Source organism: Panthera onca, chromosome X (assembly GCF_046562875.1).
Source record: "Panthera onca isolate mPanOnc1 chromosome X, mPanOnc1 haplotype 2, whole genome shotgun sequence".
NCBI classification, from domain to species: domain Eukaryota; kingdom Metazoa; phylum Chordata; class Mammalia; order Carnivora; family Felidae; genus Panthera; species Panthera onca.
This window is the reverse complement of record NC_138357.1, coordinates 30,955,136-30,982,913: the sequence shown is the minus strand read 5'-3', so window position 1 is coordinate 30,982,913 and position 27,778 is coordinate 30,955,136. Positions and strand designations below refer to the sequence as shown.

General features: G+C 43.1%; 2 protein-coding genes across 3 annotated transcripts in view; one reads left to right on the top strand and one right to left on the bottom strand.

The window, feature by feature from the left end:
• Nucleotides 1-775: 775 nt before the first annotated feature.
• On the top strand, nt 776-20,766 carry AKAP14 (A-kinase anchoring protein 14). 2 transcript variants are annotated; one of them, XM_081794152.1, is made up of 6 exons: nt 776-877; nt 4,065-4,231; nt 4,323-4,414; nt 17,447-17,626; nt 19,862-19,914; nt 20,553-20,766. In XM_081794152.1, exons 2-6 carry the CDS (start codon nt 4,075-4,077, stop codon nt 20,635-20,637), a joined length of 567 nt encoding a protein of 188 aa, XP_081650278.1. In that variant the 5' UTR covers nt 776-877; nt 4,065-4,074; the 3' UTR covers nt 20,638-20,766. The 2 variants fall into 2 exon arrangements, with proteins under 2 accessions (XP_081650278.1, XP_081650277.1); XM_081794151.1 differs by lacking the exon at nt 776-877 and adding an exon at nt 1,633-1,750.
• NKAP (NFKB activating protein) overlaps nt 20,711-27,778 on the bottom strand; it is a 27,127-nt gene continuing 20,059 nt past the window's right edge. The window contains exons 8-9 of the mRNA XM_081794146.1: nt 26,981-27,130; nt 20,711-23,765 (exon numbers count right to left, since the gene is read on the bottom strand). Of these exons, the coding sequence (XP_081650272.1) occupies nt 23,591-23,765; nt 26,981-27,130 (325 nt within the window). The 3' untranslated portion in view covers nt 20,711-23,590. The remainder of the gene's footprint in view (nt 23,766-26,980; nt 27,131-27,778) is intronic.

The following is a 27,778-nucleotide window of genomic DNA, read 5'->3' as shown; positions in this document are numbered from 1 at the left end:
ACATGAATTGTCTGATATGATCCCCATAAAAAACCTTACTCCATAGGCATTTTGTCGATGAGAAAACTAAGAAATGTTACGTCAATTGCTCCTGGGTCTATGCTGATAACCATTATGGCAGAAGCTCATCCTGGATTCATAAAGGGCATCTTTGAAAACAATCAAGCACACAAGGGAGGTCACCACCTCAGAATTTGGGTATAAAGAAGTAAGAAGGCACCCGGGTGGCTCAGTCGGTTAGGCGTCTGACTTCAGCTCAGGTCATGATCTCACAGTTCGTGGGTTCGAGCCCCACATCGGGCTCTGTGCTGACAGTGCGGCCCCTGCTTGGGATCCTCTCTCCCCCATTTCTCTGCCCCTCCCCCGCTCGCTCTCTCTCTCAAAATAAATACATAAAAGAAGACATAAGGAACTCAGTCAGTGTAGTCAGGCAGCACTGGGTTGAACCCTCTCTGTGCCTCAGTCTGTTCCCCTGTAATGAAAATATTAACACTTGCCTTATGGGTTGTTGAGAGAAATAAAAGACTTCACACATCCAGAGCCCCTTTGCACAGCAGCTGGCACATAAAAAGGACCCCTGTAGTTACCAGCCGTGAGGCTTATCGTCGCTGTTCCTCCTGGCACAGCCCCGTAAGAAGTACTGGGCACAGATTCTACTGTGTGGGCCTGCTCTGGAGGTCATGCTGTTGCGGGACCGACTGTCCCCCTCCTTCACTAACAGAAACAGCCAGAAATTGTTTCTCATTGGTGGAAACTAGTGTTGCCCTGGCAGCATTTGTAAACATTCTGCCCGGGAACCCAGGGGAAAAGCAGCTGGGAATCTCTTTCTGAGGCTTCCTTGGCCAGTACTGTTCCAAACAAGGATATGGTCACTCAGGTACCTGCTGTTGTTAAGGGTGGGAGGGCCTTGCAATGGGGCGTCCCCAGTCATCACCCAGACCCCAGACTTGACCACACCCTGGCCCTTTTCACCCACGCTTGCGCATCTGGCCTCTCGTTAGGAAGGGAAGAGGGGAGAAAGAACGAGGACAGGCCAGTGGGAGGGATGCTTAAGAATGATTTGTGCCCAGGGGCTCCTGGGTGGCTCAGTCGGTTAAGTGTCCAACTTTCGGTCGTGGCTCAGATCATGACCTCGCGGTTTGGGAGTTCGAGCCCCACATCGGGCTCTGTGCTGACAGTGCACACCCTGCTCGGGATTCTGTCTCCCTGTCTCTCTCTCTCTCTCAAAAATAAATACATAAGCATTAACAGATTAAATTTACCGGTTTACCAAAAAACTCCGTTGTTGTCTTTAACTGCGGAGTTTATAGCAAATTGCTGTGGCCGCATTGGCACAGCCCTTAGGCTGGGGAGAGCCAGCTCTCCAGGGTTAAGGGCCTTCAGATCCCCTCGTCTGCCAGCCTCTAGTCTCTCCTCACTCTGGGACGGACAGCCTGGGGAGACTCCGTTCCCCCAGCACACGGCCTTGTCCACCCGCTGGATGCAGCAACAGGGCACCGAGGCAGATGCAAACGGAGCTCCAAATGCTAATGTGAAGACTCAAATGCACACGAGTCAGCATTATTACTGAATGTTTAAAAGGCCGCTCAATCCATTCCTGGGCTGATGGCCACAGCAACCGGGCTGCCCCACACAGCACCCGCCACACCCCGGAACCAACGATGACACTGAGAAAGGGAACAAAGAGTGACCCTTCTTGAAAGAGGCCCACAGAAAGCAACTGAGCCCATTTTGGACTTCAGATGGAAATGTGAGAACAGGGCCCCACAACCCTTTGTGAATCCTGGAGGGAGGAGAGCCCGGTGGCTAAGCGCTCTCGCTCTCACTCTCACTCTCTAGGACTGTGGAGCCAGATAGTCTGGGTGTGAACTTGGCCTTCTTCTTTTCTTGTGGTAACGAGAGTCTGTCTCTTTATGACTCAGGGTCCCAGCAGGGAACTTGGCGTACTAAAAGTAGGGCAGGTAGAGAAGGGTTAAGTAGAGGGAGTGTTTACAAAGGCGTGGGCAGAACTAGGGAGACAAGGGCAAGTGCAGCTCCCCGGGGCTAGAACGGGGGACCCACTGGGCCGGGGGGGGGGGGGGTGGTGAGGATAAACTCCTTTCCGGGACTGAGAAGTGAGACAGCTACCCTGGGAATATATAACTTGCCCGCACTCTCCTCTCTCATCCTGGTCTCCACATTGTGCAGAATCTCCTGGAAGCCAGAGGACATGGGAGAGCCCACAGATGCAGTCCAGTGAGGTCAGCCTTCCAAGGCAGAGAGCAGGGTGCACGGGGAGGAGTGGATCTGAAAGGGGCAAATGAAAGGTGGCCAGTGCACAATGTCATGGGGCCGGGGGTGAGTTAAACGAAACGTACATTAAACACCCAAAATTGGGAGTTGCTATTTATAGAAAAATAAAGGGAGAGAGAGATCTACTTTTTTTAAATTAAAACAAATTTTTTAAAAATGTTTATATTTGAGAGAGAGAGAGAGTGAGCGAGTGAGAAGGAGAGGGGCAGAGAAAAAGGGACACAGAATCCGAAGCGGGCTCCAGGCTCTGAGCCCGTCAGCACAAAGCCTGACGCGGGGCTCGAACTCATGAACCGTGAAATCATGACCTGAGCCGAAGTCAGACACTTAACCGACTGAGCCACCCAGGGGCCCCTGGAGAGATCCACGTTTACGCAGCACCCCACCATGTAAGGACTGCCTGCAGGGATGTTTAACTGTGCTAGAACTGATTTCTCATAACTGGAGAGACTTAAGTGGTAGCCAGGGAAGACAGAAGAAAAGATGTGAAAAAGATGGAAAATGTGCAGAAGTTCCTAGCGCTGTGGGGAAGCCTTGTTCGCAGGCCTAATAACTATAACTTTCACAATCTCCACGGATGTTAAAGACATATGGAAAATTTTAGCGATCATCTATGGCAAACATTGTACAAAAACAGGAGCAAACATAATTTCTTGATGTGATAAATCTCCAGCCATAAACCAGCAACATACTTTGTGATGTAGCAGCAGAAAGCACGCCTTCTGAAGTCAGACGCAAAAGAAGGATGCACATTGTCTCTGCTTTCACTTAACATTTGTCTGGTAGTGTTAACCAAAGCGAATACTTAGGAGAGGTATACGTGTCAGGAAAAAAAGATGGTAAAAAATGATAGTTCCTGATGGATGGTATAATTCATACACCTGGAAAATCCAAGAGAAAAAACTGAAAATCCACCCCTCCTAGGCTATATTGCCTCTAATGACTTTAATTCACTTCATTTTTTTAATGTTTATTTATTTTGACGGTGGGGGGCGGGCAGAGAGAGGGAGAGAGAGAATCTCAAGCAGGCTCCACACCCAGCTCAGAGTCTGACATGGGGCTCGATCTCACGATCAGGAGATCAGAAGCCGAGCAGAACTCAAGAGCCAGACACTTAACCAACTGAGCCACCCAAGAGCCCCTAATTCACTTTAAAGAGCCACATGCCCTGAGTCACCTAAGTAGGGATTGAGACTCAACTAGAAATCAATATTGTTAGAACTCCAAAGAAGTTAGGACTCATTCTACTACATATATATATATATATATATATATATATATATATATATATAATTTTTTAAAGTTTATTTGTTTTGAGAGAGACAGAATGTGAGCGGGGGGCAGGGAGAGGGCAGAGACAGAGAGGGAGAGAGAGAATCCCAAGCAGGCTCCGCAGGGTCAGTGCAAAGCCCAACATGGGGCTCGAACTCAAGAAACCGTGAGATCATAACCTGAGCCGACATCAAGAGTCAGACGCTTAGTCGACTGAGCCACCCAGGAGCCCCTTTACTACGTCCTGATGAAGGTGTTCATGATTATGGGAATCTGAAAATCCTTGGTTTTCAGGAAAAATAGATCTCTGAAGCCAGGCACAAAGGATAAACCACAATGCCTTATTCAGGGTCCTATCCTGAGCCTTAAGTCCCTGTTGCCCCCTAGAGGCAACAACCTTTTCCTATGTCTTGTTATTCTTCACGTGATGGTCCGTATTTAAAGGAGTGGGTTCATGCGCACATGCGTAAAAGGTATCTACTTGAGTTCCTTTTTTGCAGGCAAAAGAAAATGGTTGGGACTAAAAGAGTCACAATCCAGGAGAAAACGGATGTGACTGAAAGTTCCAGGCGCCAGAAGACGGACACAGAAGACAGCAGCAATGTGAATGAACTAGCTCTGGAGATAGTTAAGCGTGCCATTGCTGCTGCTATTAAGTTTGTGGAAGGTAGTAATCCTGTTTGGCTATTTGGAGGAATGTCTCATTCTACAATGGCACACTACCAGGCAACTGACAGACTCTCCCCTTTATTTCGCAGAAACTAAAAACCCCATCAAGAACATCCAGTGGCTCACCCATGGTGAATTCACAGCAGAGAAAGGCCATAGACAAATTGAGAAGTTTGTTTTGGTAAGTTAGTTGACCACTCCAGGTTGGCATACGAGGGCAAAGAACAAGGAAAAGGAGTGTTTGATGAAAAGTTTGAAATCCAGGACCCCTAGATGATCTCAAAGGTCGCTAAATACATAAGCACTGTCCCCATCTGGGTTCCAAAACCAACATGGGATAGTCTTTGAAGGTGAAAGGCACAATCGTATTGCCCTGTTTTTATCGTCCTAACCTTACATTTCCGACCAGGAAAGTCTGATACTCCCAGTTAAGCAATTTTCCCATGCTGGTGCTCTAAATGGGGGCCTAGTGACCTAAGGAGGGAGCTGCTCTTCCAAAACAGGAGTTCTCCGTCACCAACCTTAGAAATCGCCTCGTTAGCAAAGGGGCTGCCGATGGAACTTTTAGATTTAGTTTGGGAACATACTGCCCGCACGCTATGATGTACCTGCCTGTGAATTCCTTTTTCTTTTCCGCCTGTGCCTGGCTCTGAACCAGAGCCAGTTCGTGTGGCTTATCCTGGCAGCTTTGGAGAGAAGGCCCTGGGCTGCTTTGCCTAACTGGCAGGGTGGAATAAAAAATGGCTTGAAATCCCTACTCACTGTATTTTCTCAGAAGAGAGACAAGTCGAAATAGATGGAGGCAAGCTCCCCAGCCCTCGGAGGAGACTCCCCACTGTCTCTGTTCCTCTGGCCGGCTCCATCTAAGCCTACAGCCCCCAAGGGCAGTTTCCTAGGCCCCAGGAAGGCCTGGTCAGGTGGAAACGAGGTGGCTCCACACCCTCTTATGTCCCAGCAGGCACAACTCACCCTTCCAATGACAAGGGGTATTTAGAGCACAGTGATGATGTGTGGTGCAAAGTACTACTTACTCTTGGACCTTCTTGCTCTGGAGAACGTCTCCATTTGGAGTTGGGCAAAAGCCTTCCGCCTACTGCACCCGGGGTTTGTGAATCGGGCTGGAATGGGACACAGAACAGGCAGAAACACTTCCCCCCAAAATGCCACCGGTCACTCTGAGTAAAAGGCAAACACAGTCCTGACAATGGCCTAGAGAGCTTGATGGGATCTGAGTCCCCTTCTCCCTCCCAACTTATTGCTCAGACTCATCACCTATGACCTACTGTCCTTTCACCTTTCTCACTCCAGCCACACCCGTCTCCTTCCCGTTCAACTGCCACGCATGCTCCCACCCCAGGGCCTTTGCACTTGCAGTGCTCTCTGCCCGGAACCCTCTCCCCTGCGACTATTCTCATGGTTCATGCCTTACCTCTCTTCGCTCACTCTGAGAACGACCTGAGGACTAGTAGAAGAGCTCTTCCACAGCTAAATATATAAAGAAAAAGCCATATGAAGAAGGGTAGCAGGGACAGAGGCAAAGTCGGGAACTAAACCCACAAATGGGAGGGACAGCACAGGCGTGCAGGTCCTCCCTGGCCTGGGGGGGGCTGGGGGGGGGTTCAAGCCCCACATCGGGCACCACTATCCACCCTGGAGATCTGCACCAGGAAGATGAGGCCCCATAGCATCCGGCCCTGAAAACCAGCAGGGTTTAATCCCAGGAGCTTTGAAAATCAATGGGGCTGCTTAACTGTGGGAGAGCCAGAGTGTTGTAGGAAACCAAGACTCTGTTCTTAAAGGGCCCATACACAATCACCCTAAGACCAAGCACAGAGGCGGTGATTTGAGTGGTGCCTGGGCTATAGGTGAACCTTTATCGACTAATTCTAGGGTTATGTGCCAGAGGGGCGGGATCTGTAGGAACTTCCTCCGGGAATGAAAAGTATGGGCGGGTACGAGTTCTGCCACTCTCTATCTACCTTGCTAGCACTGCTGACCCCACCCTGGCATTGCCCTGCAGACAGACCCTGGCAGCCGCCCCTCTAAAGCGGCTCCTGCCCCACCACAAGTGGCAGGCAGCCTCACGCGGGACCAGCAGCCCCCCAAAGCAATTACCACCCTGCCACACCGGGTGGGGAGCACTGGCCAAGATCGGTGTCCCCTCCAAAGCAACTCGTGCCCCGGGGAGGGGGCGCCTAGCCCCATCCACTAGCACACTCACAATAGTCACTGCCAGGCCTGGCAGCCAGCAGGGCCGAGGGCCAGCCCCGCTCACCAGCGCCTCCACAGCAGTCACAGCTGAGTCACAACAGGACCGTGCACACAGCCCACACGTGGGACACCCCCCTGGAGTGTCTGTCGTGGGACACCCCCCTGGAGTGTCTGTCGTTCTGGTGACGAGGGGCGATTACACTACTGGGCCCCACAGGGCCCTTCTACATAAGGCCACTACTTTCAAGAGCAGGAGACGGAGCTGACGTACCTGATACATAGAGACGAACACACGGAATCAGACAAAATGAGGAGACGGAGGAATATGTTCTAAACAAAAGAACAAGACGAAAGCACAGAAAAAGACCTCAAAGAAAACAGAGATAAGCAATTTACCTGATAAAGAGTTCACAGTAATGGTCATAAAGGTGCTCATAAGAGTTGGGAGAAGAATGAATGAACTCTGTGAGAACTTCAACGCAGAGATAGAAAATAGTTTTTAGAATTGAAGCTTAATGGGGCGCCTGGGTGGCTCAGTCAGTTAAGTGTCCCGCTCTTGATTTCGGCTCAGGTCATGATCTCACGGTTTGTGGGATCAAGCCCCGTGTCCGGCTCTGTGCGGACAGCACGGAGCCTGCTTGGAATTTTCTCTCTCTCTCTCTGCCCCTCCCCTGCTCATGCTCTCTCTCTCAATATAAACAAACTTAAAAAAAATCAGAGCTGAAGAATACAATAACTGAAATAAAAAATACACAAGATGGGATCAACAGCAGATTAGGAGACGCAGAAAAACAAATCAGTGATCTGGAAGCCAGGGTAGTGGAAATCATCCAAGCTGAACAGCAAAACCAAAAAGGAATTCTTAAGAAATGAGGGTAGGATAAGGTACCACTGGAACAACGTCAGGCATCCTAACATTTGCATTATAGGGGTCTCAGAAAAAAAAGGAGAGAAAGGGGCAGAAAACCTATTTGAAGACATAATTGCTAAAAGCTTCCCTAGCCTGGGGAAAGAAACAGACATCCAGGTCCAGGGGGCACAGAGACGGAGACCTCCAGATAAGAGGAACCGAAGGAGGTCTACATCAAGACACATAATAATTAAAATGGCAAAAATTAAAGATAAAGACAGAATCTTAAAAGCAGCAAGAGAATACAAATAGTTACGTATAAGAGAACCCCCAGAAGGCGATCGATCGGCTGCTTTTTCAGCAGTTTGCAGGCCAGAAGGGAGCGGCACAATACATTCAAAGTGCTGAAAGGAAAAACCTACAACCAAGAATACTCTACCCAGCAAGGTCATCATTCAGAATTGAAGGAGAGATAAAGAGCTCCTAGATAAAAGTTAAAAGAGTTCATCACCACTAAACCAGCCTCACAAAAAATGTTAGAGGGACTGGTTTAAGTAGAAAAGAAAAGGCTAGAACTAGAAGTGAGAAAATTAAGAAAGAAAAAATTTCACTGGTAAAAGCAAACATACAGTAAAGGTAGGAGACCAATCACTTATAAAGCTAGTATGAAGGTTAAAAGACAAAAGTAGTAAGATCAAGTATAGCTACAATAATTAGTTAAGGTGGTACACAAAAAGATGTAAAATATGATGTCTACATAAAATAGGAGGGAGTAAAAACGTAAGCGCTTTTAGAGTGTGTTCAAAATTAAGTGACCGTCAACTTAAAATATGCCGATATATATATATATGTATATATATATATACATATATATATATACACGTATATATGTATGTATATATATAACATATATATTATACGTGTATATGTATATATGTATATATATGTATATATGTATATATATGTATATATGTATATATATGTATATATATGTATATCATGTGTTGCATATAAACCTAATGGTAACCACAATCCAAGAACCTATGCTAGACACATGAAAGATCCAGGAATCCAAACTGAACGCTAAAGAAAGTCATCAAATCACAAGGGAAGAGAGCAAGAGAAGGAACAGGGAAGAACAACAAGAACAACCTGAAAACAATTAACAAAATAATAAGTACATGCCCAGCAGTACTTTCACTGTAAACAGACTAAATGTTTCAATCATAAGACACAGGGTGATCGAATGGATAAAAAACCAAAACCCACCTATATGCTGCCTATAAGAGACACACTTTCAGACCTCAAGACACATACAGGCTGAAAGGGAAGGAATGGGAAAAGAGATTCCAAACACATGGGGGAGGGGGAGGAAAACTGGGGTAGCAATACTTACGCCAGATAAAGTAGTCTTTAAAACACAGCCTATAACAAGAGACAAAGAAGGACATTACATAATGATAAAGGGATCGATCCAACAAGAAGATATAACACTTGTAAATATCTATGCACCCAACACAGAAACACCTAAACGTGTAAAGAAAATACTGACAAATATAAAGGGAGAAATTGACAGTAAGACACCACAGAAAATACGGAAACAGTGACTTTGAATGACGCATTAGACCAGATGGACTTAACAGAACATTCCATCCCAAAACAGAACACACATTCTTTTCAAATGGACATGGAACATTCTCCAGGACAGATCACATGTTAGGCCAGAAAACAAGTCTCAATAAACTTAAGAAGACTGAAATCATATCAAGCATCTTTTCTTACCACAATGGTATGAAAATAGAACCCAGTTACGAGAAGAAAACTAGAAAAAAACCACAAACACCTGGAGGCTAAACGTGATACTAAACAACCAGTGGGTGAACAAAGAACTCAAAAAGAGGAAATAAAAATATACCTTGAGACAGATAGAAATGGAAACACAACAGTAAAAAATTTATGCAATGCAGCAGAAGCAGTTCTAAGAGGGAGGTTTACAGTGATACAGGCCCAACTCAAGAGACAAGAAAATCTCAAATAAACAATTTAATCTTACACCTAAAGGAATGAGAAAAAGAACAAAGCCCAAAATTAGTAGAAGAAAGGAAATAATAAATATCGGAGAGAAAAATGAAACCGAAACTTAAAAGAAGACATTAGCAAAGGTCAATGAAACTAAGAGCTGGTTCTTTGAAAAGATAAAATTGGAAAACTTTTAGCAAGACTCATCAAGAAAAAACGAGAGAGGACTGGAATGAAGAATATGATCAATGAAAGTTACAAATGACACCACAGAAATACAAATGATTATAAGACACTACTGTGAAAAATTATTTCTTGCAAACATTTTAAACAACCTAGAAAAAATGGATAAATTCCTAGAAACAATCTTCCAAGACTGGAATCAAGAAGAAATGGGGGCGCCTGGGTGGCTCAGTCAGTTAAGCATCCAACCTCGGCTCAGGTCATGATCTCACGGTTCATGGATTTGAGCCCTGTGTCAGGCTCCGTGCTGACAGTGTGGGGCCTGCTTGGGATTCTCTCTCTCTCCCTCCCTCCCTCTCTGCCCTCCCTGACTCTTGCTTTCTCTCTCTCAAGATAAATTAATAAGTAAACTTAATTTTTTTTAAAGAAGAAGAAATGGAAAATCTGAAAAACAAATTGCTAATAATGAAATCGAATCAGTACTCAAAAAATTCCCAACAAACAAAAGTCTGGGACTAGATGGCTTCACATGTGAATTTCACCAAACATTTCAAAGAGTTGATACCTATCCTCCTCAAACTATTCCAAAACATTAAAGAAGGAAGGCTTCCAAATCACTAAGACCAGCATTACCCTTATACCAAAACCAGACAGACACTACAAAAAAGAAAATTCCAGGTCAATATCCCTGATGAACATAGATGAAAACATCCTCAACGATATATTAATAAACTGAATTCAACAATACCTTAAAAGGATCATATACCATGATCAAGTAGGATTTATTCCAAGGATGCAGGGATAATTTAATATCCACAAATTAATCAATGTTATACACCGTGTTAAAAAAATAAAGGATAAAAATCATATGACCACCTCAGTAAATGCAGAAAAAGCATTTGACACAATTCAACATCCAAATATGATAAAAAAGCTCAACAAAGTGGGCACAGAGGAAACATACCAGCACATAAGAGAGGCCAGATATGACAAACCCAGAGCTAACATCATGCTCAAGAATGAAAGGCTGAAAGCTTTCCCTCTAAGATCAGGAACAAGACTAGAATGTCTACTCTTGCCACTTAAAAGAAATTTTTTTAACGTTTATTTGTTTTTTGAGAGAGAGTGTGAGTGAGGGAAGTGCAAAGCGAGAGGGACACACAGAATCTGAAGCAGGCTCCAGGCTCTGAGCTGTCAGCACGGAGCCCGACACAGGCCTTGAACTCATGAGCTGTGAGATCATGACCTGAGCCGATGTCAGCCGCTTAACCGACTGAGCCACCCAGGTGCCCCATCACTTTTTTTTTTTAATGCTCATTTTAAAATTTATTTTTGAGAGAAAAAGTGAGAGAGCAGGGGAGAGGCAGAGAGGGGGAGGGGGTGGAGAAAGAGAATCCCAAGCAGGCTCTGCGCTCACAGCACAGATGTGGGGCTCAAACTCATGAACCATGATATCATTACCTGAGCTGAAATCAAGAGTTGGATGCTTAATTGACTGGGCCACCCAGGCACCCCTTAAATGTTTACTTTTGAGAGAGAGAGAGAGCAACCAGGTAGGGGCAGAGAGAGAGAGAAGGGGACAGAGGATCCAAAGTGGGCTCTGTGCTGACAGCAGCAAGCCCAATGCGGGGCTCGAACTCGTGAACCACGAGATCGTGACCTAAGCAGAAGTCGGACACTTGACCGACTGAGCCACCCAGGTGCCCCTACTCTCGCCACTTTTATTCAACATATAGTGCAAGGCCTAGCTGCAGCAATGTTACAAGAAAAAGAAATAAAAGGCATCAAAATTAGTAAAGAAGAAGTAAAACTGTCATGATTTACAGGTGACATGATACTATATATAGAAAACCCTAAAAACTCCACCAAAAAACTATTAGAATTAATAAATGAATTCAGTGAAATTGCAGGATACAAAATATATAGCAATCTGTCTATACACTAAAACAAACTATCAGAAAGAGAAACTGAAAAAGCAATCCCACATATAATTGCATCAAAAGGAATAAAATAAATTTAACCAGGGGGTTGAAAGACATATACTCTGAAAACTAGAAGACAATGATGAAAGAAACTGAAGATGACAACTACATGGAAAAATATACCATGCTCATGGATTGGACGAATTAATATTGTTAAAATGTCCACCCTACTGGGGTGCCGGGGGTGGCTTAGTCGGTTACGCATCAGACTTCAGCTCAGGTCATGATCTCGTGGTTCATGGGTTCGAGCCTCGCATCGGGCTCTGCGCCGGTGGTGCAGAGCCTGCTTGGGGTTCTCTCTCTCTCTCCCCCTCTCTCTCTGCCTCTCCCACACTTACACACACACACTCTCTCTAAATAAGTAAGTAAACTTAAAAAAAAAGTCCAAACTACCCAAAGCAATCTACAGAATTCAATACAATCCCAATAAAAATACCAATGGCATTTTTAATATTTTAGAACAAATAATCCTAACATTTATATGGAACAACATAAAACCCCGATTCGTTACAGTAATCTTGGGAAAGAAGACCAAAGCAGGAAGTATCATGCTCCCAGATTTCAAACTATACTACGAAGCTACAGTAGTCAAAACAGTATGGTACCGGCACAAAAACAGACACATAGATCAGTGGAACAGAACAGAGTCCAGAAATAAACCTACACTTAGATGGTCAATGAATCTACGCCAAAGGAGGCAAGAATGTCCGTCCAATGGGGAAAAGACAGTCTCTTTAATAAAAGGTGTTGAGAAAAGTGGACAGCGACCTGCAAAAGAAGGAAACTGGACCCCTTTCTAACACCAGACATGAAAATAAAGTCAAAATGGATTAAAGACCTAAATGTGAGACCTGAAGCCATAAAACCCCCAGAAGAAAGCACAGGAAATAAACTCTTGGACATCAGCCTCAGCAATATTTTTCCGGGTCTGTCTCCTCAGGTAAGGGGAACAAAACCAAAGATAAACAATTGCAACTACATCAAACTAAAAAAACTTTCACACAGTGAAGGAAGCCAGCAAAATGAAAGGCAACCTACTGAATGCGAGAAGATATTTTACACATGATATGTCTGATAAAGGGTTACTATCCAAAATATATAAAGAACTCCTGTAACTCAATACCAAAACGACAATCCACTTAAAAAACGGGCAGAGGGTTTGAATGGAAATTTTCCAAAGAAGACATACAGACGGCCAAGAGACACGTGAAAAGATGCTCAACATCACTGATCGGGGAAATGCGAATCATAACCACAGCGAGATGCCACCTCACGCCAGTCAGAGTGGCTGGTATCACAAAAACAAGAAATAACAAATGTTGGTGAGAATGAGGAGAAAGAAGAACCCCCGGGGCACTGTTGGCGGGCATGTAAGTTGGGGCAGCCATTATGGAAAACAGGACGGAGGTTCCTCAAACAATTTAAAATAGAAACACTGTATGATCCGGCAATTCCAGTTCTGCTTATGTATCCGAAGAGAACAAAAGCACGAACGTGGAAAGATACACGCACCCTCTGTTCATGGCAGCATTCTTTACCACAGCCGAGATGTGGACGCAACTTAAGTGCCCATCAATAGATGAGTGGATAACAAAGATGTGGTATGAATATACAATGGAATATTATTCAGCCATAAATAAAACTGAAATCTTGCCACCTGTGCCAACATGGATGGACTGAGAGCGTATTATGCTAAATGAAGTAAGTCAAAGGCAAATAACATAGGATTTCAGAGGGGAGAGGGGTATGATTTGGGTGAAACAGGTGAAAGGGATTAAGAGGGACAAGTTTCCAGTTACCAAATAAACTAGTCACGGGGAAGAAAAACATGGCAGAGAAAATACAGTCATTGATATTGTAGTAACTTTGGATGGGGACAGACCCACCGTGATCATTTTATAATGTATATAAATGTTCAATTACCATGTTTTATGCCTGGAACTAATATAAGACTGAATGGCAACTATAGTTCGATTTAAAAAAGATGGCACCTGCTCACCGAGGCCTTTCCTGGCCATCTCATCTAAAATTACAACCCTTTCGGGGCGCCTGGGTGGCTCAGTCGGTTAAGCGGCCGACTTCAGCTCAGGTCACGATCTCGCGGTCCGTGAGTTCGAGCCCCGCGTCGGGCTCTGGGCTGATGGCTCAGAGCCTGGAGCCTGCTTCCGATTCTGTGTCTCCCTCTCTCTCTGCCCCTCCCCCGTTCATGCTCTGTCTTTCTCTGTCTCAAAAAAAAAAAAAAACAACCAAAAAAAACCAAAAAAAAAACGTTAAAATTACAACCCTTTCTCCTTCTCTGATTTACTTTTCCACTTAGCATTCAGCTCTACCTAAGACACTAGATTTTACTTATTCACTCTTTGCTTTTCTTCTACCTCTGGATCATATGGTCCATGAAGGAGAGGCTTTTGTCCCTTTCTCTGCCCTCAGCCCCTAGAAAGGTCAGGTACGCAGAGATGTTGACTACATGAACAGATTTCTTCTCTCCATACCATTATTTGTTCACAGATGAAGAGCTTACCTACTTTGTAGGACTGTTATGAAGATAAGACAATTAGAAAGTAGAAGGTGATGGGGCGCCTGGGTGGCCCAGTCGGTTGAACATCCGACTGGCTCAGGTCACGATGTCATGATTCGTGAGTTGGAGACCTGTGTCTCTGTCTCCCCCTCTCTCTGCCCCTCCCCTACTTGCACTCACTCTCAAAAAGAAATAAACATTAGAAAATGCTTTTTAAATTAAAAAAGGAAAAGTAGAAGGTGACTAAAAAGCTGAAAGCCCTATATAGCTACTGACATAAAATCACCTTGTTCCCAACCCTGCTAATGAAATGAGTCCTACAAGTAGAGTCTCCCGTCTAAGTGTCAGATATTTCTTTTTTGTTAATGTTTATTTATTTTTGAGAGAGAGAGAGAGAGAGACAGACAGACAGACCACGAGCAGAGAGGGGCCGAGAGACAGGGGTGGGGGACACAAAATCCGAAGCAGGCTCCAGGCTCTGAGCTGCCAGCACAGAACCCGACGCAGGGCTCGAACCCATGAACCGCGAGATCATGACCTCAGCTGAAGTTGGATGCTTAACCGACTGGAGCCACCCAGGCGCCCCTAAGTGTCAGCTATTTCTGATGAGGAGCTTTCTCAAGCTTACTGCAGATTTCCCAGAATCCCCCAGACACCAGGGGATGGCAAACTAGTAGTTACCGTTTGCTGCGCGTTACCACATGCCAAGCACTGCTAAGCACGTCACGTGCACGATCTCATCTAATCCCCACAACAAATCTGTATGTAGGTACATCAGTGTGCCCATTTTGCGGATGAGAAACCCTGAGGCTCAGACAGGTTGGACAATTTGCCCAAGGTTTTTCTGATTAAGCAGCAAACTAAAGTTCTGGATCACAGGTCTGGTACATTTTTGCTACCAGATAGTAAGAACAGTTCTTTTTGATGACAGAAATAATGCAGAGTTTTACTATGAGTGAAAAATGCAAATTCAAAGGATTTTAAGGTACTGCAACGTGAATAAGAATGGTTAAACCTGGTATCCGAAGTCTTGTGTGTTTTGGGGAGGGAACAGGTATACTCCTACATTGCCAATGAGCACAAGTAGCTTATTCTTTGAAGAAACACAATCTGGAAACAGGAATATTACAAATAAGTTCTTTCTAAGAGAAAAGTTGGAAAAAAATAAAAACCATTAAAAAAAAAAAACAAGAGTTGGAAAATCCCCAATGCCTAACGTACAGTTAAAAATTATTGTTATAATAGAAATAAGACGTCATTATAAAAAAGCCCCAGTGAGCAAAAGGACAGAGTAGAAAATGAAGGTTCCCCTTCCGCCCCCACAATACCCAGTTCTACTCCCTCAGAGGTCACTTACCATTGATAACAGTTTTGTGCATATACTTCCGGGTGCCTGTTGATTTTGAGTGTCCAATAATATGTAATTGGCTAAGCCATCCATGGTAGAGTAGCACAACGAGATATTGTTCCCTGGAAGCGAGTATATGAAGCAACGTTATGTAAAAATTACAAAATACAAGGACAACACACACTCACGGGAGCTACACAAAATCAGCTGCCTGAACCCTGATAAAAATGGGAAGAGATTGGCCTGATGGAGATGGCTGAATTTAATGTGTCTAAGGCTGGGGCGCCTGGGAGGCTCAGTCGGTTGAGCATCCGACTTCGGCTCAGGTCATGACCTCACGGTTTGTGAGTTCGAGCCCCGCGTCGGGCTCTGTGCTGACAGCTCGGAGCCTGGAGCCTGCTTCGGATTCTGTCTGTCTGTCTGTCTGTCTGTCTCTCTGTCTCTGCCCCTCCCCTGCTCACTCTGTGTCTCTTTCTCTCAAAAAAAAATTAAAAAAAAATTTAATGCGTCTAAGGCTGCCTGAGTTCACAAAAGGAAAAAGAAAAGAAAACAAGACCAACCACTGCGACGCCACACGGAGGGGAAGAAAATCTTAGAATTGAGACGTCTGGTCGGGTGGTGAGAGCACTGGGCCGGCCGCTTGGGAGCCCCGGGTCCCAGTCCCAGCTGTTGTGGGCCGTCCCTTCCCGTTTCTAGGCCCCAATATGCTCATCTGCAAAGGGGCCTCCTTAAATGAGGTCTAGGGACCTTCCGATGGTACAAAGTCTTTGTGTGCCAGAGGAAACATTAGGGCTGAAGAAATAGAATAACATAGAATAACATAGAAAGGTTGGAAAGAAAGGCATTGCTCCAGTGGGGCCACAAAGGGTGACCTGTCGGGCCCCTTCATTAAGAGGAACGATAATCTGTGTAAAACACAGTCCCTGATCTCAAGGAATCTAGTGCCTGGTGCTCTTGTCTGGCTGACTGAAACAATCGGCTGGGTCTAAGTCTGAAATAAAGTAAGCCAACCCCCCCCACCCAGCCTTCTTTTTTTTTTTTTAAAGGAGCGCCAGAAATCTTTTTGCCATCAGCCTCCTACTGTCCCTCCTCACATCACTGAGACTGTTAAACTATCTCACTCCCTTCCTTCTGTGGACCTTCATCTTAATTCAGGATCTTTTAAAAATTTTTTTTTATTTTGATTTGGAAGCTTCCTGTGCCCCAATAGCCAAGCCAAGGGGACTCAGTTGAATTGAACTTGTCGAATACCAACAGCATTCGAGGCCCCGTACAGCGAAGCAGGGCTGCGTTATGACTTCTATGGGCCCGAGGCGCTAGTAAGATGCATGCTTGGGGACAGAAACATCTCCGAGAGGGTACATAGGGATCTGAGGGGTCGGATGATCCTCGTGCCTGACCCGTTCCTCTTCTGAACTCACTTTCTATACCACCGATGGCTGCCGTGAGGCGAGTCTGCTTTTCAGAAACAGCTTGTGAAATCAGCCTCATTACATTTTGTTTTTCTTTTTGAGAGACAGAGAGACTGAGAGCCGGGGAGGGGCCGAGGGAGAGGGAGAGAGAGAATCCTAAGAGACTCCATGCCTAGCGTGGAGCCTGATTCGGGGGTTCGATCTCACGACCGTAAGATCACGACCTGAGCCCAAATCAAGAGTCGGAGGCTTAACCGACTGAGCCACCCAGGCACCTTGCGGCCTCATTACCCTCTAGTCATACCTTTACGCGGAGTGGGCAGAACACATGTTCGAACCACTTTCTAATTATTCTCCAAGGAGCCAAACTTGCCTCCCAAGCCAGGGTCTGGACGGTCAGTGCCCACGCCGTGTGTGGCGGGCACGTACACCTACGCATCTGAGCGTGTGCCTCTCTGTGTTCCAGAGCCCGCTCTTAGGCGATGTCGCGTTATTGACTCATTTCGTGTCCGCTTCCCTGTTTCCCTCCTCCCGTGTGGAGTTGACTCCGGTGTGAGTCTTAACAGACAATGTTAAGAACGGATGACAGAAGCGGGGCTGTGACCCCCTACTGTTGTGCGCGGCCTTTGCCTAGAGGACTTGCATAGAAGCGTGCTTTTCGTTCTGAGTGCTCTTTTTCCCGTGAAACAGACTTGGGAGTATCAAGAACACTGGGTGCGCCACACACAGTTCATAGAGAGGAAAGACGTGGTTCACAGCTACTACTACCTCTACTGCGTACGCTGGAGCATCCCGACCGCTGTGAGACCCATGCCACAAGTCTCCGCCTCTGCCTACTTCACCGTCAAGATCACCAAAAACAAACCTCCAGTAAGCTCTTCCTTTTCTGCCCTGTTCACGTCGATGAGACTCCAATGAGAACAGAGACCTCTCTTGTCAAGGTCATCGATGACCTCTTTTTTTTTTTTTCTTTTCGGTACAACTTAATGGTTTTACAAACTAGTTCTCAACGGTTCCTTCTGTCCTCATCTTGCTTGGCCAGTCTGTAGCACTTGCCCCGGCTGCGTACTCCCTTCTTCAGGAAGTGTTCCATTTGGCTGCTAGAACACCATACTATCCTGGCCTTGCGCCCGCCTCACCGACCATTCCTTCTCAGTCTCTCCTGGCCTCGAGCCTCTCCTCTAGACTCATTTCCTTGGGGATCTTATGGTCTCCGGGCTCCAAATGCCACCTCTGGCTTACGATTCCCAAATTTGTATCTCCAGCCCAGACCTCTGCCACTATTTAATACACATCTCACTTCTTGTATCCCAAACTGAACTTGCCATTTTCCCTTCCCAACCTGACCTACCTGCAGACATCTCATCTCGGTTCACGGCCCACATCCTTGGCATCACCTTTGACTTTCACATCCCTGATGCAACACACTAGGAAGTCCTGTTGGCCCTATCTTCAGAAACAGGTCCTGAATCCAACAATTTCTTACCACTCCACTTTTACCACCTTGGTGCAAGACCCCATCGACTCTTACCAAGATTATTTCAATGGCCTTCTAACTGGTCTCTCTGCTTCCACCCTTGCCCTCGTCGTGGATCTTTTCAACCCAGCGGCCGCCAGAGTGAGCCTTGTGAAATGAATTTATGTCACTCCTCTGTTTACAATGTGTTTCTCAAACTTCCAAGCACATGCAAATTAATGGGGGATCTTGTCGAAAGAAGGTTCCGATTCAGCAGGTCTGGGGTAGGGCCGGAGATTACTAACAAGATCCTAGGCGGTGCTGATGCCACAGGTCCACAGAGCACAATTTGAGTATTGAGGGCCTACAAGGCCTTGCGTGACCTAGTCCCTTGTTATTTCTGCTTTTTTCCCTCTCCTCCTCCTCCTCCCTCAGTTACTCTCCTCTAGCTACTGTGATCTTGCTATTCTTTAACAATCCAGGTATAGTCCCACCTCTGCGCCTCTGCATTTGCTGTTCCCTCCGACTGGACCGCTCTCCCCTTGGTATGTGCATATCCTGCTCTCACCTCCTAGACCACACTTTGTAACACTTTATTACCTTCTGATAGTCTACGTAATTGCTTATCTTGTTATGGCCTGCTCCCCCTACCAGAATGTGAGTTCCACAAAGGCAGGAATGTTTGTCTTGCTGTAAAACGAGGCCTGGCAAACAGTAGGCACTCAGTAAATACTTGAAGGAATGACTGCCTGTAGCCACCATGTAGACGATGAATATGAAATATTGATAGCTAGTGTGAAAGGAGTTAAAATAACACCCATGAATCTAGGGCTCGGGTCATCAGAGGAGCAGGGCTGGTACCAAGCCTAATGCCCGGAACACAGCACACATAAAAATGTCATTTCTCCCCTTGTCTTCCATCCTTTCACAGAAGTTATCTGAGGCTTCGTCTGACCCTCGAGCTTTATATATGGCTACACAGTGAGCCAACTATGTCTTATGTTTATCCCAGCCTAGTACAAACTTACCTATTTGAACCTGCAGTAATGTAAAAAGGTAAAGTAGGTGGAGCTCTCCCTTCCCCTGGTCATATATCCTGCCATCAGCTGTCTTGCTAAGTGGCAAGGTTGGAGATTGGAAAGGAAGGCTGGTGGAGGTAAGACCATGATCAGTGCCCATGCACCGAGTGCTTAGGAGAAGGGCTCTTGATTAGAATTCCAAGTATAATTTTGGAAGGGAGAATGGGTGGGGGCCCCTGAGACGATTTTACACCCTACATTTTTATGTGGCTTTAAAAACGTTTTCAAACTTGTTTACCTATATTACTTCGTTCTTACTCTATTCCTAAGAGGGAAATACGGCCAACTGAGTAAAGTGGAACATGTAAAGAAGGTAAATGACTATTCATGAAGAACACAAGCCTGTCCTGACTTGTTTTCAATTTTTATGGAGATTCTTTAGGTTATTTGTTGCCAAAAAGATCTTTTGGGGAACAGAGATTTGAAGTGACAAAGAACCGATAGACATCCCGATAAGGAGGGTAAATTCTAGAAACTTAAGAGTATACATATATGGACAAGGGTAGGGATGGAAGGAATTATGAGTTGGTATGATTGGTCTAGGCTAACAGTTGCCCTTTTCTCTCTTAGGATATGCCCATTGAGGTCTCTTACATCTTTGAGGGCCATTCGTTAGTTCACAGGTAACGAACAGTTGGAGGCTTTTTTTTTTTTTTTCTCATAATCTCTACCCCCAACGAAGCTAGAACTCAACATCTCGAGATCAAGAGTCGCATGCTCTACTGACTGAGCCACCTAGGCGCCCCTAGACACTTATTTTTAAAAAGGTGGTGGGAAAAGGTCATCACACCCCAGGAACTTAGCAGGCCCATAGCCACAGATAACTCATGTAATGGTTACTTTTCTTCTTTGAACCACCTACCCCATTACGATGGGCTAAAAGTAGGATTCTGCCCTTGTTCTAGAAAAACTTTTTTAATGGCTTGGTTTTCAGTAATTAGAAACTTGAGGACTAGTTGCTGAAGTAGGGTGGGAACAAAGTGGGTCATGCCTGTTGTTTCTATGGGAAACTTCACAATCACATGGAAGTTAAGTCCTATATAATAATCTTTTATTTGTACAGGACCTCTTTTAAAGAATCTTTCCATATCAACTCAATGCTTTTATTGATTGGGTCTATGGAATAGAGACAACCTTCACTCCCCACCCCCAAAAGACTTTTTGCTTACTAGGAATGTAACAGAATAAACAGGGAATCCCTGTCTCAATGTTTTGTTTTATTTTAAAAGGTTTTAGTATGTTTGTTTTTCTTCCTCTGCAGACCAGGAATGACTCGCTTTCAAGAAAAATGGCTGAGGGACATTATTGAGGCCAAAAGTATTTTAATGGAGTCAATTGCCTTCTAATTCAATGGTGTCTAATTCCTATAGAATGTTTTAGGATTGGATTTCTAATCACAATGTATTAAAAATACGATACTGCACATCAAACCACAGAATGTTTATTGAATAATAAACTTTTGGCAAACAATCCAACTGTATTTTTTTTTTTTTTTTTTTTTGCATTCATTCATTTTCCATTTGGCAACTTCCATCACATTAGCAGAGTAACCAGTAAGTTGTTTTCCATTTTCTAAATGGTTTTTCCCATCACTACCTGTATCACTTAGTCTTAACAGGTATAGAAGCCGAGTTTAGAGATTTGTAAAATTCACCTGTCAGACTAAACTGAGATGGACACTTGGCTGCTTGTTCCCCCATGAGCCCAATTCTCTAGTGCACACATACCTCTTTATGGGCATAACTGGGGAAAAGAAAAGTGGTGGTAGTTCTGCAGCTCATAATATTTCCCTACTCACAGACCCCTTCCTTCACTTACTGTGAGTAAGTTAAATAATACATTCGGAAACTCTGAAACCGGGCATGCCACCTACCGCAATACAGCATCACAACCGTGACGGCAACAGGGTGGCCTGAGGACAGGAGGCAATAAAACAGGGAATGTTCGATAGCCACCCTTACTTTGTCTTCTTCCCAGCCTAACACCAGATCATCACTTGTTCTTACCATCCCTATGAGGCTGTCTTACCTGGCTGTAAAGTTTTAAAACACCAAAGACAAGATAGCATGACAGGTGATTACTTACAAGTACGTCAGAATACGTATTTACGTAGATAAGCACTGGAAGGGAATACAGAATACTAAAGGCAATTGATGTGGTAAGACTGTGGGTAATATTTTTCTTCTTTTTTTAACTCTTACATTTGTGCAACAGATACAAAAGGAGGGAAGATCTGATCAGAACAACAGGCAAGGAGGTGGAAAACTAGATAAGTCTCCCTGAAGAATAAAACATAAATTTCAAACACAACACCCCTCCTATTTGATTTATGGCTCAGATGACTAAGCACAGTTTGAAGCAGTAACTCTCATGAGCTCAAAATAAAATACTTTTAGCCCTTTTCTTCTTCCCTCTTCCCCAAAGAACACGCTACTGAAGCTGTTCTTTGGTAGATCTTTCCTGAACAAACCCCTGGTGAAAGAAATGAAAAGTTCTGAAATACATTAGTATATTTTTTTCATTTAGTCAACAAGCATTTGTTGACTATCTAGTCTGTGGAGGAGACAGGAGAATCCAATAAAAATCCACAATAATCCTAGATCAGAGCTGTTGCATTTAAACTACCTTGCCTACTGAAAATAAGAGTGTCAACTCATTCAGTCTCTAGGAACCAGTAATAAAAAATAATGTTCTTAGAGAACAAAATTCTTGAGTAGGGATTATAAATTTCGGTTTTATTACACAGGAAGTAAATGGATTACAACTCATAAATTTGGAAACTTAGTTTCCTTTTGTCTTTTGGAAGGAAGAGATTTACTAGGTTAGGCAGCGGCAACAACGATAAACAGAAATCACTTCAGATTCAGGGGTCATAAATGTTGCTACACGCCAAATGGTTTAGCTGTGGGTTAAAGGCAGACACTTTCCTAGAATATATGTTAGATAGTAAAACTTTTTATCTATACTTTGAAATACGACTGCCTTATTTTAAAACTTTGGAAAAAAACACTTTCAACTATTACAAGGAGAAAGGGCATTTTATAAGCTCAGAGTTAGAACTTCCCCATCCCCCAGGTAATTTAGATTTATCCTAGACACGTAACAACACAGCTCAAAACAAACTTAACAAAAACAGCCAAAACTTCCCTTGTCCCCTTCCCCCTTCACTCTTGTGACCTAACAACTCAAACTGAACAAAATAACGGAAGAAAAAGATCATGAACTAGTCCCAGAATTTTCCATTTCTCCCAAACTTAAAAGTCAACAGTAGCCATAAAAAGTGATAAAGTGAGGAGTTCTATATACAAAGTTAAACTGAATGACAGATGTAAAAAATAAACTGAAAGGTTTAACAATGTTTCAAATAAAATATGCTTATTACACAAAGGACAGACTTAAAATACGTTTACTATCATTTTAGCTTCATCCTTACGAAACAACGATGTTAAAAACAATACTTCGTTAAATTTTTTCCTATGAAACTCCTAACTGCAGTGGACTCCCATTCATTTCCAGTATTCAAATAATGACCTAAGCACAACTTAGATGGAAATAATGTACTCACACTGGCACAACAGTAGACTTCCTAACATTTTATACTCGGAAGAACCATTTTTAAGTAAACCTTTAAGAATTTAAAACACTAATGTTCACGTCTTCAACTCAGTACGTCTGTGGGTTAGTTTGCTTTTTGGCTTGTTTATTGGATTTGGGGATAGAGAGGTAGGGACTGAAAACAAAATACATTATTTCCAGGGCGGACTATGTATTATACAGGTCAATTTTCGAATTCCAGGTTTCCTCTTTTCAGCAATGCCTTCATCTTATTAACACAAGTGGCCTCCCGTATGTTTCTATCAAGACCATTTATAACACATTCAACAGAGAGAAATGATTAATTTCCCACAAGTTCAGTTGGAGTGGGGGTAGGGGTAAGGGTGGAGGGTGGGCACGATATAGAGCTAAGAGTAGCACTGGCCCATGGTGTGAGAGTTAAGTTTCTTGTCTTATTGACACTTCCTCTCAATGCCACCTCCCCGAATACAGTATGATCTCATTCGTAATTTGGATTTTTAAATCAGAAAGTTATTACGGTCAATCCAAAAATAACCCAAAGATCTTGCTAAAATTATATCAATAAGCAGCTTTTTATTGAAGGACTAAAAGAATTAAATAGAAGGCACAGTAGCACTGTAAAGCTTTTTCATTTTTCAGATCATAATAATCTTTTTGTATGTATATGTGGAACCCAGACTTTTTTTTGTTGTTAAAAATGTCTGCTGAACAATCAGAAAATCCTTATTTGTCATCTTTCCCTTTAGTTTTTCGGTATACCATCTCTCGAAAACTGGCCAGAATCTTGTTTTCTCTCTTTCGCCTCTCTTCTTGGTTAAAGGACGCCAGGGCTCTCTTCTCATCAGCACTATAGATCTGGTTCTCTTTCCGCAGTCGCACGGCCTCCATTCGGCGATGCCTGGAGATAATTTTATTTTTGGCTTAATTTCTCAGTAATTATTCTTATAGTACTTCCCCACTAATCCTGTCTCAATACAGAGAGGCCTAGTTAAAAAACTGACCGACAGAAATTGTTTTGGTCATGGGTCGGATATTCAAAAGATCATTCATTTTATCTGCCGATGTGTCCTTTGATTCATTTGTAGTATTCAAATAATGATCTGATGCTCTGTCAACATCACGAAGGTTATCAACTTCAAATACTAAGGGCGTAAAAACAACCAAGACTAGCAAACTATTAAACTTCCTATGTGATATGTGGAATTTACCTTTGGGGAACTGACAGTAAGACAGAAGAAAGATTTAACTTGTCACCAATCAGGTGGAACTTCCTCAGGGTTCTAATTTATCACACAATCAAAAGAACCAGGTCTAATACTACAATAGAATTTGAGGAATTTCGTGAGTGGATTTAATAACTTCCTTAGAATCCAGTAGCAGCTCAAAGAAAAGAAGGGATTTAGCACAAGGGCCAAATAAGGAACATGGGGGGCCGGGGCTGAGGGAAACTATTGTATCGTCTTCAAAAGGTCTCCTTGCTTAGAGAGAAAACTTCAAGAAACTCTTTTATGTATATGTAAACGAACCCTACACAATCGGTTTGCGATCAGGCTTGAGCTATGTCTAGAAAAGTAGAGAAAACTGAGTAAGGAAAAGGGGAGAACCATTTCAGGTTAGTGTGAAGGTGGGGGAGCAGCAGGATGGAAAGACAAGGAGATGACAATGTATTCAAGGTCGCTCAGGGTACGGTGAGTTTATTTGGAACACAAAGTGCTATGTGAACAATGCTATAAAACATCTATGTACCCGTCTCCTAGTACATGGGAAAGATGTTCTCTTGGGTATCTAGGAATAGAGTTGTCAGGTCATAAAGTATATGAATGTTCAACTTCCCAAGATGATAGGAGACTTTTCCAAAGTGGTGGTACCAATTTATATTACCACTAGCAATATTTAAGAGATCCTGTAGATCCACATCTTCTCCAGTGCTTGGTATTGTTAGAACTTTGAACTTTCGTCTATCAGATAGATGTAAAATGGTATTTCGGTATGTTCTTGATGTCTGTTTCCAATGATAACGAACATCTTTTTATGTATGTGTAAGCCATATATTTTTCTTCTTCTAACAAATGCTTGTTTGTGTCATTTTCCCATTTTTCTTTTGGGTTGTTTATAGGTATTTAAATAGTCTCAATACTATCAGTTCTAAGATCTTCTCCCAGCTTGAAACTTGTCTTTTTCCTTAAGTGGTGTCTTTTGATGAACAAAAGTTGTTACTTTTAACCTAGGCAAATTTATCACTATTTTATTTTATGTTTAAGAAGCACTTTCCCACCCCAAGATCTATTAGATATCTACTCCTATTTTATACTAAGTGTTAAGTTGTTTTGACATTTAAGTCCTTTATCTAGCTGCACTTTTTTTAAAGTTTATTTATTTATTTTTGAGAGAGAGAGAGAGACATAGGGAGGGAGGGTAAGAGGTAGAACCCCAAGCATGCTCCATGCTGTCAGCACAAAGCTGACACGGGGCTACATCCCGCAAACTGTGAGATCATGACCTGAGCTGAAAGCAAGAGTCGGACGCTCAGCAAACTGAGCCACCCAGGCGCCCCTGCACTGATTTTTAAATATGGTGATGCAGGGTTCTACTTTCATCTTTTTCCAAATGGATAACCATTTTTCTCCTGCTCCATTTACTGACAGTTCTTTCTTTCCCCAATGATTTGACATACCATCTCTTTCATATCACTTAAGTTCCACACATGTATGGCTCTGCCTCTGGGCTCTGTATTTTATTCCACTGAACAATTCATTTGTTCCCCTGTGCTTTCTAAAGTTCTGTAAATTTCTTAAGTCCTCATATCTGGGATGGCACATCTTATCTTCCTGTTCTGCTTCTTCAAAGGTGACTGGGCTATTCTCAGCCCTCTAGTCTAACTTATAAAACATTAAGTTTCACATAAAACTCTGTTGTGATTTTGACTAGAACTGTACTGAATCTACAGATCAGTTTGGGAAGAACTGACAACTTTATATAATGCCTTCCTCTTTAATGTCTCTTAATAATGTTTTATAGTTTTCTCTATAGATGTCTTAGACATCTTTTGTTAACATTTATTCCTAAATCCTTAATGTTCTCTGATACTATTATAATGTTGGTTTCTTTTTATTTAATTACATTCTCTAATTGTTTCCTGGTACATAGGAATGCAATTCATTTTTATGTATTAACCTTACATTGAACCATTTATTAAACCCTCCTATTATTTAGAATCATCTGGATTCTTAAGGATTTGCTATGGAAAAAAAGTCATATCATTCACAAAAAATGACAGTTATATCCTCCTTTCCAATGCTTATGACTCATTTCTTTCTGTCTTACTGTGCTAGTCCTCAGAATTCCAAGATTCTGGAGTAGCTTCAGGTGTTCTGCAAATATTTGCCTCCAACTTTATTTTAAAATATTTAACTATTTTTAAAAGTTTATAAAGTTTTTAAAAATCCGAAATTCAGGTTGATCTTGGTACTGATGCCCTGTTAGTTCACTCGAATCATTCTTCTTCGTACTTTGCTTTTTCTTCCGTGATTTTATTTTCATTTCCCTATGCTGAACCTGATGTCTGTCATAATCGTTTTCTGCTCTTCATTCTCAGAGTCCACAGAGAATTAGAGACTCCACATCCTCTGACTCTACAGAGAACTAGAGGCAAACTCAGAAAACAGGAAACACTGTCTCACGAAAATGATTTCCTCCTACCAGAATGCCACATTCTTCATGGAGCAGTGTTAAGTGACTGAATTAACTATATCCTCTAGAAAACAAAACTATCTGTACCAAAATACAGACTAGGAAAGGACACTGGAAAGACTGATTATTTGAAGTTGGAGAGATAGCTGATTTTGAGGCTGAGTTGCACACATAGTTGCAACTTTAGACAACCATGTTTATGCCAATAAACCAGTAAAACCAGTATTATATAAACCAAATAAAACCAGTATTAAACCAAAATGGTTTATGTAAACCAAATAAAACCAGTATTAAACCAAAATGTATACTCTACTTTTCATTAGGAATGATCACTTAATGAAAATCAATTACCAAAATACAATTATGATAGTGAGAAAGGAAAAGATCTAATCATGGAAACTGACCTCGATGCCAATAACTTACCTGCTACCACTCATTACATAACCCGAGCATTCAAATGATGCAATTTCTTCACTTGTCAAGCCAATTTCACCTCTTCTTGGGATACGTTTCCCAGCTTTTACGTATTCAGCCATAGCTGCACCCTCACCAGGCAACAGTGCATGGCCATAGCTACAAAGTGATTCAGAATTCAGAAAAGTTCATTATAAAAAACTCATCATCTAAAGAGAGCACAAAAACATCTCTCAGAAAACAGCACAAAAATAACAGTTGCTGGGCAGCAGCAGGCTGGGAAGCCCAATGTGAATTACTTTAATTAGTGAACTTTGCCCTCTGACCTACATAACTAACCCAGAAATAAAGACATGCTTTGGAAGAACAAAAGAACTGAAATGAATGAGTACAGATTCATGGTTTACAATTATGGATCAATTTATGTCTACAAGCACTGCCTTTACAGCTTCTGCCCCCAGCTAATTCCTTTCCCCTTCTTTCCCTTTAAAGAAAAAAAAGAGAAATATCTCAAATTAACATACTTTTTAGGCTTATAACCAGTAATAATGCTATCCAGTAACTATTATCTATTAACTTTTATTTGAGGGGACTTTAAAAACTACCATCCCGGAGAGAGCCAAATCATAAGAGACTCTTAAAAACTGAGAACAAACTGAGGGTTGATGGGGGGTGGGAGGGAGGGCAGGGTGGGAGGGAGGGCAGGGTGGGTGATGGGTATTGAGGAGGGCATCTTTTGGGATGAGCACTGGGTGTTGTATGCAAAGCAGTTTGACAATAAATTTGGTATATTAAAAAAATAATAAT